Source organism: Drosophila novamexicana, unplaced genomic scaffold (assembly GCF_003285875.2).
Source record: "Drosophila novamexicana strain 15010-1031.04,08,12 unplaced genomic scaffold, DnovRS2.1 tig00000008-arrow-pilon, whole genome shotgun sequence".
Classification (NCBI taxonomy): domain Eukaryota; kingdom Metazoa; phylum Arthropoda; class Insecta; order Diptera; family Drosophilidae; genus Drosophila; species Drosophila novamexicana.
The window spans coordinates 6,566,209-6,581,289 of record NW_020824765.1 but is presented as its reverse complement, the minus strand read 5'-3'; the positions used below and the strand labels follow the sequence as shown (position 1 = coordinate 6,581,289).

The following is a 15,081-nucleotide window of genomic DNA, read 5'->3' as shown; positions in this document are numbered from 1 at the left end:
TTTATGCCTATGGCACACATGTTGATGTGTCCGATGGCGGCGGAACGTGGACTAATACAATTTCAGTTAACGAAAATAAACACGCTGAGTTATGCAGCGGACCACAACAGCAGTGGGTGGTTGGGTTGGGAATTAGGCGAATATTGCCTCATAAGCATTTGCCGGCCAAAAGGCAGCCATCGGCATTACCACAATTTCTAAGCCCAAATAATATATTTTGTTGGTTTTGTTGCCGTTTCGGTGTGGACCCTTTTTTATACACTAACAAAGGGTTAATATAGCAATACGAATTTGTAGAACACATTTGTGAAACGAAATATATCAGAAATCTAATTGAGCGGAATCTGCTGAGTCATCTGCCTCCTACAACGTTTTCAAAGATATTCAATAAAGGTTATGATTATAACCATTTTTGTTCGTCAATTTGTGCAGTTCGAAGGTATCTTGAATTTGTTATGTTATGTTTATTAAAAGAAAAAAAAATATAAAATAATTTAAATTAATAATAACTGATTGCTAACACAAGGAAAGAGTTTCATAAATTAGAATTAAAACAATTGCAAACATCTCCTAGCATTTTGTATAAAAATTCAACTGGACAATAATAAAAAATATTTAGTTTTTAGTTTAAAGTAGAATAAATATTTTTAAGCTTATTTGGCATTTTTAGACGCGTTTCATATTTATTGTATTATTTTATATATTTTATTATATCTTATATAATCGAATAAATCAAAAATAAATTATGGAATATATTAGTATCAAACTATACGTGTAGTTGATTTAATATCAATATAAAAGGCTTTATGTTTGGCACATCCTAGTGCTAAAAGATAAGATTTCTATCAGAATAACACATAAAACCACCTCTGTAAGAGTATTTGGGCTTCCCAAAGCTTAAGTTTTCTCAACTTTCCTACTCTTTTGTTCGCTAATAATTCATTTTAAATGACTTCGTAACTATTTGTTTAAGCCATGGCCCACCCCCTTTTCTGTCGAGTTAGTCACTTTTGGAATTTCTTTATTTTTGCATTTTTGCTTTGTTTATAGCTTGCCCCTAGCCCCCATTTTGAGCAGAAACTCCATGCGTATACGCAATTTTATCGAGCGCACACGCGGCTTTCACTTTTGTGACTTGACAATTTAAAATCGACACTTTTATCACCCAATAACCCAGAAATTTACCCTGCTTCACTTTGTAGCATCGTAAAAAGTACAGTGTGCACAGTTTGTGATGGTCTTGTCATTGTTGTTTTTCTTTTTTTGTAGTTTTCTTGCTGCTTCTGCTTGCAGCATAAATCATCATTTGTCATGCGAATGTCCGGTGTCTTGGCTGAGCTCGATTTAAACAGTCCAGTGGGTCGACTTAGCAATTTGTGTAGCATATCAAGCAACCCTGAACTACCACTTGGTCATTCATCACTTTGGTCAAGTTTGCATTTTTATTACAGCTTGCCTAATGCTCAATGAATTTGTCAATCAGTTTATGATTCGTGTAAAGAACAAAACAGTTCATAAATAATACATATATATGTTTGTGTGGCGCACAGCAGTTGCATTGTTCAAATTGAATCAGCATCAAATCAATATCAAGTAGCCGCCGCATTGGCTTCCAGGCCCCCTCTGCAAATGTCAGACGTCATCCGCAATTCGCGTGGTTGTCTTCTTGTCAAACAATCAGCGTGAAATCATATGTCGTGAGGGCGAAAATCAATCAGCATTTCAAGCGATAAACTTGTCAGGCAACAAGTTGAACGAATGTCACATCTGTTGCCGCCCTTCATTACATATCCTGACAATTTTCAACCACAAATCTGACAGCGTATCCTTCGGTTGTAAAGCCAAAAAAAAAAAAAGTAAGATTGTTTGGTAGCTAATTATTTGGTCTGTCGCGCAGCTCCCAATAATAGATACTGTTTGAAATTGTCCAAAATGTCGAAAGTTTAGAATTTAAATTTAGACAGATGTCCAAAGCCCCAATGACAGTGGCTGAAAGTGAGACCTAAACATAAGCTAAGGGGATTTAGATGTGGTAAAAAAAAGTGGCAAGGTGAGAGAATTACATAAAAGCTAAAATTAAAGCTGATAAACTGCTTAAACTAGAAACAATTACTTTAAAATAAGTTAAAAGCTTGAAATAAGCTGAATTTCATATTTTTTATGTTTAAGCTTTAATGCGCTTTCAAACGTTTTTTCGAGTGCAGTAGATTTCGGGCTGAATCGAGCTATATTGCCAAGCTTTCAAAGCTCTCCGTTTTCAGCTGGACCTAATTTATATCCAAGACTCGAATATATAATACAGCTAGTCGGGTGTGAACCAAATTTTATGTAAGAACCTCTACATCAATAAATACAGCCCGATAAGCTCTCAGCTTTAATGTGCTTTCAAACGAAAGGTCCTTTGGCTTCCAAGCACACAGGCTGATTATGATTTGCTCACTGATTGGGCGTATCAGCGAAGGCAACCGGAAGGATGGAGACTTCAATTTGCCTGCCTGACTGGATGACTGGCTGGCGCATGCAATTGACAAAATACTTACCACGAAACGTAAACGCACATGCACAACAAATTTTTATATTTTTATACTCGTTTTATTCGATTTTTTTTTTCATATTGTTATTGACGAAGCCAACGCCATCCAATTTGAACAACAATTGGACGACTTGACTTGAGTTGAAATCACCTAAGCATTTGTCGTTGCCAGCTGCAATGCGAATGAGTGCGTGTCTGTGTGTGTGCTGTGTGTATTCATATATAGTCGTAAAAAGCTATAGCCCTGCTCTTGAGCCTTTGCCTTTTGAGCATGCTTGGCAGTCAAAATGGGTAATCAGTTCTTCTTACATGATGCGGATTTCTTATTGTGATTTCGCTTTGAAATTTACATAATGTGGCACTGTCTTGATGCTGCCACGTCGTTTTGTCAACACATACGCACACACAACTCAGAGCATACAGGAAATGCGCACTACTCCCCATTCACAATTCACAATTTGTTTAAAGTGACTGCTTCGGGGGATAGATGGCAGATACAAACAAAACAAATTTATGCAACACAGAGCAACAAACAGAATGCTACTGAGAGACAGAGAGAGTGAGAGAGAGGGACAGAGAGACAGACAGTCACAGCGCACACACCTTGAATTGGCTAAGGCTAAGATGTTGGACCCTTTTTCTAGCATTTGCATTTAAAAGAGCTGTCTTCGCAGCGGGCTTAACACCTCCAACAGTCTCAGTTCCGCTCTTCACCCCCTCCCAGCTGTTCAAACAATTAGCCGCCTGTTTACATGCATCCACAAGATGCTGGAGCCTGCGCTGGCGTAATTAGCAACGCAGCTCAGCTCAAGTCTAGCACTGGGCGCTGGCAGGAAGGGGCGAGCCGTAGCTCTGGCTCCCGCTCTGGCTCTGGCTCTGACTTGAAGAATAGTTGGAAGCAATTGTTTGTCTGTTTGCTGTCACCTTGGCAGCAACTAAGTCAACAACAAAAGACGACAGCATCAAATCAGCTGCGCGCCTGTCTGACATGAATAACAACAACAAAAACAGCAACACAGCAACATCAGCAGCAGCAGCAGTTGCAGTTGAAGATACAGATATGCAGATGCAAATGCAGACGTAGCTACAGATGCCGCTTATTTGTATACCCTGTATCTACTAAAAATGGATAATTGGGACCTTTTTGTAGGTTTCTCATGGAATAGACACATATTGAGACTTTAAAGTAAATATAATATATATATATAAAGAATAAAAAGAAAATCTGATGACATTTGACCGAGTTATAATAATGGGAAATTTTGGTTTTGGTTTTTGTAAAAATACGAATCCTGCGGAAAGATTTTGACATGAATTTCGACCAAAATATATGTGTTCACTTTTGAATGCCGAATTGATCTAGAGGACGAACCATCAAGAAAAATGCAAACCTCGTGAAAATCTGATGAGATTTGGCCGAGTTATGGGGTTGGGAAGTTTTGACCCATGTCTGTATACGAAACTTGGGGTAAGATTTTGACATGAATTTCGACCAAAAAATATGTATTCAGATTTGAATGCCGGATTGATCTAGAGGACGAACCATCAACAAGAATGCAAACCTCGTGAAAATCTAATGAGATTTGGCCGAGATATGGGGGTGGTACATTTTGACCCATGTCTATATACGAATCTTGGGGTAAGATTTGGACATGAATTTCGACTAAAAAATCGGTGTTCAGATTTGAATGCCAGATTAATCTAGAGGGAAAACCATGAAGAAAAAACCAAACTTCGTGAAAATCGGAAGAGATTTGGCCGAGATATGGGGGTGGTAAATTTTAACCCTTGTCTATATAGGAAACTTGGGATAAGATTTTGACATGAATATCGACCAAAAATATGTACTCAGATTTGAATGCCAGATTGATTTAGAGGGCAAACCATCAACAAAAATCCAAACCTCGGGAAAATCTGATGAGATTTGACCGAGTTATGGGGTTGGGAAGTTTTGACCCATGTCTATATACGAAACTTGGGGTAAGATTTTGACATGAATTTCGACCAAAAAATCGGTGTCGAGATTTGAATGCCAGAATAATCTAGAGGGAAAACTATTAAGAAAAAGCCAAGCTTCGTGAAAATCGGATGAGATTTGGCCGAGATATGGGGGTGGTACATTTTGACCCATGTCTATATACGAATCTTGGGGTAAGATTTTGACATGAATTTCGACCAAAAAATCGGTGTCGAGATTTGAATGCCAGAATAATCTAGAGGGAAAACTATTAAGAAAAAGCCAAGCTTCGTGAAAATCGGATGAGATTTGGCCGAGATATGGGGGTGGTACATTTTGACCCATGTCTATATACGAATCTTGGGGTAAGATTTTGACATGAATTTCGACCAAAAAATCGGTGTCGAGATTTGAATGCCAGAATAATCTAGAGGGAAAACTATTAAGAAAAAGCCAAGCTTCGTGAAAATCGGATGAGATTTGGCCGAGATATGGGGGTGGTACATTTTGACCCATGTCTATATACGAATCTTGGGGTAAGATTTTGACATGAATTTCGACCAAAAAATCGGTGTCGAGATTTGAATGCCAGAATAATCTAGAGGGAAAACTATTAAGAAAAAGCCAAGCTTCGTGAAAATCGGATGAGATTTGGCCGAGATATGGGGGTGGTACATTTTGACCCATGTCTATATACGAATCTTGGGGTAAGATTTGGACATGAATTTCGACTAAAAAATCGGTGTTCAGATGTGAATGCCAGATTAATCTAGAGGGAAAACCAGGAAGAAAAATCCAAACTTCGTGAAAATCGGAGGAGATTTGGCCGAGATATGGGGGTGGTAAATTTTAACCCTTGTCTATATAGGAAACTTGGGGTAAGATTTTGACATGAATATCGACCAAAAATATGTACTCAGATTTGAATGCCAGATTGATTTAGAGGGCAAACCATCAACAAAAATCCAAACCTCGGGAAAATCTGATGAGATTTGACCGAGTTATGGGGTTGGGAAGTTTTGACCCATGTCTATATACGAATCTTGGGGAAAGATTTTGACATGAATTTTGACCAAAAAATATGTATTTACATTTGAATGCCGGATTGATCTAGAGGGCGAACCATGAACAAAAATGCAAACCTCGTGAAAATCTAATGAGATTTGACCGAGTTATGGGGATGGGAAGTTTTGACCCATGTCTGTATACGAAACTTGAGGTAAGATTTTGACATGAATTTCGACCAAAAAATATGTATTCAGATTTGAATGCCCGATTGATTTAGAGGGCAAACCATCAACAAAAATCCAAACCTCGTGAAAATCTAATGAGATTTGACCGAGTTATGGGGGTGGCAAATTTTGGCCCATGTCTATATACGAAACTTGGGGTAAGATTTTGACATGAATTTCGACCAAAAAATCGGTGTCGAGATTTGAATGCCAGAATAATCTAGAGGGAAAACTATTAAGAAAAAGCCAAGCTTCGTGAAAATCGGATGAGATTTGGCCGAGATATGGGGGTGGTACATTTTGACCCATGTCTATATACGAATCTTGGGGTAAGATTTGGACATGAATTTCGACTAAAAAATCGGTGTTCAGATTTGAATGCCAGATTAATCTAGAGGGAAAACCATGAAGAAAAAGCCAAACTTCGTGAAAATCGGAAGAGATTTGGCCGAGATATGGGGGTGGTAAATTTTAACCCTTGTCTATATAGGAAACTTGGGGTAAGATTTTGACATGAATTTCGACCAAAAAATCGGTGTCGAGACTTGAATGCCAGAATAATCTAGAGGGCAAACTATTAAGAAAAAGCCAAGCTTCGTGAAAATCGGATGAGATTTGGCCGAGATATGGGGGTGGTACATTTTGACCCATGTCTATATACGAATCTTGGGGTAAGATTTGGACATGAATTTCGACCAAAAAATATGTATTCAGATTTGAATGCCAGATTAATCTAGAGGGAAAACCATGAAGAAAAAGCCAAACTTCGTGAAAATCGGAAGAGATTTGGCCGAGATATGGGGGTGGTAAATTTTAACCCTTGTCTATATAGGAAACTTGGGGTAAGATTTTGACATGAATTTCGACCAAGAAATCGGTGTCGAGATTTGAATGCCAGAATAATCTAGAGGGAAAACTATTAAGAAAAAGCCAAGCTTCGTGAAAATCGGATGAGATTTGGCCGAGATATGGGGTTGGTACATTTTGACCCATGTCTATATACGAATCTTGGGGTAAGATTTGGACGTGAATTTCGACTAAAAAATCGGTGTTCAGATTTGAATGCCAGATTAATCTAGAGGGAAAACCATGAAGAAAAAGCCAAACTTCGTGAAAATCGGAAGAGATTTGGCCGAGATATGGGGGTGGTAAATTTTGGCCCATGTCTATATACGAAACTTGGGGTAAGATTTTGACATGAATTTTGACCAAAAAATATGTATTTACATTTGAATGCCGGATTGATCTAGAGGGCGAACCATGAACAAAAATGCAAACCTCGTGAAAATCTAATAAGATTTGACCGAGTTATGGGGATGGGAAGTTTTGACCCATGTCTGTATACGAAACTTGGGGTAAGATTTTGACATGAATTTCGACCAAAAAATATGTATTCAGATTTGAATGCCAGATTGATTTAGAGGGCAAACCATCAACAAAAATCCAAACCTCGCGAAAATCTGATGAGATTTGACCCAGTTATGGGGTTGGGAAATTTTGGCCCATGTCTAAATACGAAACTTGGGGTAAGATTTTGACATGAATTTCGACCAAAAAATCGGTGTCAAGATTTGAATGCCAGAATAATCTAGAGGGAAAACTATTAAGAAAAAGCCAAGCTTCGTGAAAATCGGATGCGATTTGGCCGAGATATGGGGGTGGTACATTTTGACCCATGTCTATATACGAATCTTGGGGTAAGATTTGGACATGAATTTCGACTAAAAAATCGGTGTTCAGATTTGAATGCCAGATTAATCTAGAGGGAAAACCATGAAGAAAAAGCCAAACTTCGTGAAAATCGGAAGAGATTTGGCCGAGATATGGGGGTGGTAAATTTTAACCCTTGTCTATATAGGAAACTTGGGGTAAGATTTTGACATGAATTTCGACCAAAAAATATTTTCTCAGATTTGAATGCCAGATTAATTTAGAGGGCGAACCATCAACAAAAATCCAAACCTCGCGAAAATCTGATGAGATTTGACCCAGTTATGGGGTTGGGAAATTTTGGCCCATGTCTATATACGAAACTTGGGGTACGATTTTGACATGAATTTCGACCAAAAAATATGTATTCAGATTTGAATGCCCGATTGATTTAGAGGGCAAACCATCAACAAAAATCCAAACCTCGTGAAAATCTAATGAGATTTGACCGAGTTATGGTGGTGGCAAATTTTGGCCCATGTCTATATACGAAACTTGGGGTAAGATTTGGACATGAATTTCGACTAAAAAATCGGTGTTCAGATTTGAATGCCAGATTAATCTAGAGGGAAAACCATGAAGAAAAAGCCAAACTTCGTGAAAATCGGAAGAGATTTGGCCGAGATATGGGGGTGGTAAATTTTAACCCTTGTCTATATAGGAAACTTGGGGTAAGATTTTGACATGAATTTCGACCAAAAAATATGTACTCAGATTTGAATGCCAGATTGATTAAGAGGGCAAACCATCAACAAAAATCCAAACCTCGCGAAAATCTGATGAGATTTGACCGAGTTATGGGGTTGTGAAGTTTTGACCCATGTCTATATACGAATCTTGGGGAAAGATTTTGACATGAATTTTGACCAAAAAATATGTATTTACATTTGAATGCCGGATTGATCTAGAGGGCGAACCATGAACAAAAATGCAAACCTCGCGAAAATCTGATGAGATTTGACCAAGTTATGGGGTTGGGAAATTTTGGCCCATGTCTATATACGAAACTTGGGGTAAGATTTGACATGAATTTCGACCAAAAAATATGTATTCAGATTTGAATGCCCGATTGATTTAGAGGGAAAACCATTAACAAAAATCCAAACTTCGTGAAAATCTGATGAGATTTGACCCAGTTATGGGGTTGGGAAATTTTGGCCCTTGTCTATATACGAAACTTGGGGTAAGATTTTGACATGAATTTCGACCAAAAAATATGTATTCAGATTTGAATGCCAGATTAATCTAGGCGGAAAACCGTGAACAAAAAGCCCAATTTCGTAAAAATCGGATGAGACTTAAACCAGTTATGGGGGTGGGAATCCAATCTGCCTATCGGTCTATCTTCCCATATCTTTGGGTGGATTGAATCTATAAACCTTAAACATATCATAGCGATCGCAGTATAATCTCAACAGTTTATTTAAAACAGTAAAGAGCAAAGAAAAGGCAACGCAACTATTAAGTAACAAAGAAATTAAAGATCTGAAATAGAGTATCTCAACAAATCGTATGTATAGTGATCAAACTTTTCTTAAGACTGAGCAACAGGGTAGCTTCCACTCGAGTACTCTCCACTTAAGAATTTATTTTATTTTTTGTATGCATTTCTCGAGGTTTTCTTTTGTGACCGCCTGGTTTTTGCACGCATTTATATACTCGTATAGTGCAGCTCTTATGTTACATTTAGATTTGCATTTTTATTTAGCGCATAAGTGCAGTCGAGCTGGGCCCCCGACGGCTCGCCCTGCTTCATAAAAAACTCATTCTTTTTGTTTCAGCTCATGCATTCATTATGGCTATGGCTAAGACGAAGCGCGTCCGTCGCCTTCTTGTGCTTGGCTGAGTTGTGTTTTTTATTCCCTTTGTTGGGCTTTGCTGCAAATTCACATGATTTGTCAGTGGAAATGGCTCAGAAGTGGGGCGTCTGGCTGACAGCTGAAGGTCAGCCTTAAAGCGTATGTGTGGCTTGACAACGTATGTGAGTGAACAATTTAAGCCTGAGCTGGACAGGCTGGGTCAGCTGTTAAATTGAAAGACCCCTTAAATAACATTTATAATTGAGCACTTTTCACACGTACCTCCAATGAAAATCCCTTTGAAAAGCTGTGCAAAATAAAATGCAGCGCACATAATTAAATAAACGTCAACGGGAAAATATTTGTTGGTAGTGCGATTGCAGGGTTTAAGCCGCACACACCGAGCACGCCTGTTGCTGTCAGTTGAGGGCTGCAAGGACTGGCCATAACGGACAGCAAAAGGACACACAAATACACACACGCACACACACACAGAGAGAGAAAAATGTCCTGCAAGAGCAGCTTAAAGCGTCGTATAGTGCCAATAATTGCGTTTACTTTGAAAGTGAACTCGAGTAAGCACTTCAAACAGTTAAACGCACAACTGAACAAAAGAGAACTTATAAACACTTAGCTGACATCAAATAATAACATTTATCTTAAGATTTACACTCTAAGCGCTTGGTCACATTATAAGTTGCTTAAGGGGAGAATAGTCATTCGCTCTGTGCCAATTAGCACAAGATTTATTCCAATTGTAAAGCAAAACGCAAAAGGGAAATATGTTTGATAATTCAACAAATTATACATAAATACACCTTTACATTACATTATTATTACCTAAGTTAAGTGTTGAGGGGCTTTATAATCGCCAAAGTCAAACTATTAGCCAAATGCTATTCCGTTTCAAAATCGGTTTAGCTTTTAAATTGCTTTAAAATTCGCGAATCCATCTGAATGACAATGTGAAGGTGTCGCTTAGCATGCCAAAAGGTAGCATGAGAAGATTTTTAATAGAGCAACCTGCCGGGTGCCTCCTCTAGGTTTCTATTGTCAAACACAACGCATATGCGAAACCGGTTCCCCTGATAACCACGACAATCGGGAGCATTCGCGACACACGCCGCTTGTCCAGTCAGTATGACTCTCAGCATAAGTCTACGGCCGGCTCTCAGATAACACTTATCAAGCTCGTTTCCACGGCAAGGCGCTCTCTCAAAATACAAAACGCTCAGTGTAAATATGAACAGCCAAAAAAACTGCTGACTCATGCTGATATATACATTAACTAACTAATAATGCGCAGTCCGCCAAACAAAATTTCTGAATAAAATAGCCAGTAGTTATCCCGACGGAGCTCAGTGTCTTTCGAAGAGTCGCAAGGAACAAATCGCAAAATGTTATTTCTAATTTATTTGCTGATCGCGATATCAGCTTTGGTGGTGTATCTGCTGCACCGCAACATGAATTACTGGAAGAGCCGGGGAATACCTCAAGAACCCCCGCATCCGTTCTATGGAAATTTGGTCGGATTCAGAAAGAATCGCATAATACATAATGCTTTGATCGAATACTACAACAAATTCCGAAAGACGGGTCATCCGTTTGTGGGTTTTAGCTTTATTCAAAAGCAGAGCGCATTTATCATGGATATCAAACTGGCAAAGAATGTTTTGATTAAGGATTTCACGAACTTCGCCGATCGTGGACAGTTCCACAATGAGCGCGACGACCCACTCACTGGGCATCTCTTCAATTTGGATGGCAAACGTTGGAGGGAGATGCGACAGAAGCTTTCGCCCACTTTTACTTCTGGCAAGATGAAGTTCATGTTCCCGTCTGTCATCAAAGTGTCTGAGGAATTCGTCAAAGTAATGCTTGAAGAAGTCCCAGCCAAATCGGGAGGCGCTATCATCGAAGTCAAAGATCTGATGGCTCGCTTCACAACCGATGTCATAGGCACATGTGCCTTTGGAATTGAGTGCAACACCCTGCGCACTCCCGTAACTGACTTCCGAAAAATGGGACAAAAGTCCTTCACTGAGATGCGTCATGGGACTTTCCTAACCGCATTTAGCTTTAGTTTTCCAAATTTGGCACGCAAACTGCGAATGCGCATGATTCCCGAAGACGTTCACCAGTTCTTTATGGGATTGGTTAAGGAAACAATAGCATACAGAGAAAAGGAAAATATCAAGCGAAACGACTTTATGGAGATGCTCATCGAGCTGAAGCAGAAGGGCAGCTTTACAATGGACAACGGCGAAGTAGTCACAGGGTTGGATGTTGGTGAGTTAGCTGCCCAAGTCTTTGTCTTCTATTTGGCGGGCTTTGAAACCTCCTCATCAACCATGACCTATGGGCTATATGAGCTGGCCCAGCATACCGATATTCAGGATAAGTTAAGAGAAGATATTAAAGATGTTCTGCAGCAACATGATGGAAAACTGACCTACGAAAGCATTAAAGCTATGCGGTACTTGGATCAAGTTATTTCAGGTGAGCTCGAAAAAAAAAAACCGGAGCTCATGGGCTTCTAAACTATTTTGAACTCCTACGTCAACAGAAACTCTCCGCCTGTACACTATTGTGCCTTTCCTCGAGCGCAAGGCTCTGAATGATTATGTTGTACCCGGTCATCCCAAGTACGTTATAGAGAAAGGCACTCAGGTTATAATACCTGCTACTGCCTACCATAGGGACGAAGATTTGTATCCGGATCCCGAGAAATTCGATCCGGATCGCTTCTCGGCTGAACAAGTGGCAGCTCGCGACTCGGTTGAGTGGCTGCCCTTCGGCGATGGCCCCAGAAATTGTGTGGGAATGCGTTTTGGTCAAATGCAAACCCGCATTGGCCTGGCTCAGCTGATAAGGAACTTCAAATTTTCGGTTTGTGACAAAACTGATATTCCGCTCATCTATGATCCCAAATCGTTCGTTTTGGGCACAATTGGCGGCATTTATCTGCGTGTGGAGCGTGTTTAGAATTGAAAAACAACAAAATCAAGCGATGTTGTTTTTACATGAGTTGTGACGATGCGGTCATATTTGTTGGAGCTTGTGTGATTACATACACTAATTTGTATAATAAGCACCTGTTTGCCCTTATATGTACATACACATAAAAAAGAAACAGGCCTACCTGTTCAACTTGTTTTAATTTTCATTAACTAGTTTTATTTATAAAGTATCAAAATATAGAGACCCAATTAAATCCTGAAGTATGTGCTAAAAATAAGCATAGTACGCGTTGATCTAACTTTTTTATTGAACTACGTTCTAATAGGTAATTTAACTTAAAAAAAAAAACACGTTTCTGTATATGTATACAAAAATAAAAATTCTTAGCAAGGGTATATACATATATGTGTGTTGCATGCAACCTGCAATAGGCCACATGCATTTTATGTCTCATTCTGACAATTACATTTAATTGACTTTTAAACGTTTTTTTGTAAATAGTTTGAAATTATTCAATGATTATTTTATGATAAATTAATAAAAAAAATACATTTTTTTGGTATATTTTGCGGTTCCCTTGTAATTTTTTCGATACAAAATCTTGAAAAATCAAAAATAGTTTTCAGAATTTTTTTTTTAGTGAAATTGAGGGGTATTCGTTGTTTCTTTAAAACATAGACACAAATTCGCAGTTTATGTGCGCCAAACAAATCGGCTCTCCAATCCGGTTTTCTCTTCAGTTAAATTCTACGACAAAACACAAAACAAATATTTGCAAAGTAAACATTAAGAAGATTTAAGATTAAAATGAAATGCGACTCTTTGATATCAAGCGCCTGGAAGAAATGGAAAGAAAGAAATGCATTTCACAGTCAGATGCCCTGCTATCTCCCTACACTCCCACACTTTTGCGGATTAAAATAATCACAAACAGATATCGTAGTAAACATTAGGCCAGAGAGAATAAAATACAGGCGGGTTGGCTCGACTGAGCTCAGTGTTTGACCAGAATCCGTTGAGAGCTGAACACAAAATGTTGTTGTTTCTAATATATTTGCTGACCGGTTTATCAGCTTTGGTTGCGTATTTTTTGCACCACAACATGAACTATTGGAAGAACCGTGGAATACCCCAAGATGCACCGCATCCGCTCTATGGAAATCTGACTGGCTTTAGAAAAAATCGCGTACTTAACGATATTGTGGAGGAATATTACAACAAATTCCGAAAGACGGGTCACCCGTTTGTGGGCTTCAACTTTCTGCAAAGACGCAGTGCATTTATTATGGATATCAAATTGGCAAAGAATGTTTTGATTAAGGATTTCACGAACTTCGCCGATCGTGGACAGTTCCACAATGAACGCGACGACCCACTCACGGGGCATCTTTTCAATTTGGATGGCAAACGTTGGAGGGAGATGCGACAGAAGCTTTCGCCCACTTTTACTTCTGGCAAGATGAAGTTCATGTTCCCAACTGTCATCAAAGTGTCTGAGGAATTCGTCAAAGTAATGCTGGAAGAAGTCCCAGCCAAGTCTGGAGGTGCTATCATCGAAATCAAAGATTTGATGGCTCGCTTCACAACCGATGTCATAGGCACATGTGCCTTTGGAATTGAGTGCAACACCCTGCGAACTCCCGAAACCGACTTCCGTAAAATGGCACGTAAAGCACTCGTCGAGTTGCGACACGGTCCGTTGCTGACGGCCTTCCACTTCAGTTTTCCCAATTTGGCACGCAAACTGCGAATGCGCATGATACCTGATGATGTTCATGAGTTCTTTATGGGACTGGTTCAAGAAACAATAGCGTACAGAGAGAAGGAAAATATCAAGCGGAACGACTTTATGGAGATGCTCATCGAGCTGAAGCAGAAGGGCAGCTTTACAATGGACAACGGCGAAGTAGTCACAGGGTTGGATGTTGGTGAGCTGGCTGCCCAAGTCTTTGTCTTCTATATGGCCGGCTTCGAGACCTCTTCATCAACCATGAGCTATTGTCTATATGAGCTGGCCCAGCATACCGATATTCAGGACAAGTTAAGGGAAGACATTCATAATATTCTGCAGTCATATGATGGTAAACTGACCTATGAAAGTATTTTAGCCATGCGATACTTGGATCAGGTTATTTCAGGTGAGCTGAAAGACATATCAAGTATTGAAAGCAATTGTAACTACCCTCTGCACTTGCTTTAATAGAAATACTCCGCCTATATACTATTGTACCTTTCCTCGAACGCAAGGCCCTAAATGATTATGTTGTTCCTGGACATCCAAAATACGTTATCGAGAAGGGAACGCAGGTCATACTGCCTGCAGCTGCCTATCATCGGGATGAAGACCTCTATCCCGATCCCGAGAAATTCGATCCGGATCGCTTCTCGGCTGAACAAGTGGCAGCTCGCGACTCGGTTGAGTGGCTGCCCTTCGGCGATGGCCCCAGAAATTGTGTGGGAATGCGTTTTGGACAAATGCAAACACGTGTTGGCCTGGCCCAGCTGATAAGGAACTTCAAGTTTTCGGTGTGTGACAAAACTGATATTCCGCTCATCTATGATCCCAAATCGTTCGTTTTGGGCACAATTGGCGGCATTTACCTGCGTGTGGAGCGAGCTTAGCTGGAAATATGTAAACGTGCCCAGTGCTTTGTTTTCAAATTCTTGAATTGTTGTCGATGTCGTCATGTGTGGCTAATATGCAGTCTGAATTACATATAGTAACAGAGATTAGCAAACATGTTTGCCTTTGTATGTACTTTTGTGAATGGGTATGTTATTAACAAACATATAATTAAATGGTGTAATAAAGCATGAAAAGGCACACTTCACTCTACCAGCGAATACTCTGTCTGCGGCCTTTCGCAACATATTTATATATTTAAACAT

At 39.4% G+C, this 15,081-nt stretch overlaps 2 protein-coding genes across 2 annotated transcripts in view; both read left to right on the top strand.

Annotated features, from left to right (window-relative positions):
• Positions 1-15,081, top strand: part of LOC115762564 (rap guanine nucleotide exchange factor 4) — a 62,306-nt gene that overhangs the window by 21,345 nt on the left and 25,880 nt on the right. The gene's annotated exons all lie outside the window — the stretch shown is intronic.
• On the top strand, positions 10,618-15,004 carry LOC115762126. The gene is made up of 4 exons (XM_030704235.1): positions 10,618-11,730; positions 11,798-12,201; positions 13,202-14,330; positions 14,396-15,004. Exons 1-4 carry the CDS (start codon positions 10,629-10,631, stop codon positions 14,812-14,814), a joined length of 3,054 nt encoding a protein of 1,017 aa, XP_030560095.1. The 5' UTR covers positions 10,618-10,628; the 3' UTR covers positions 14,815-15,004.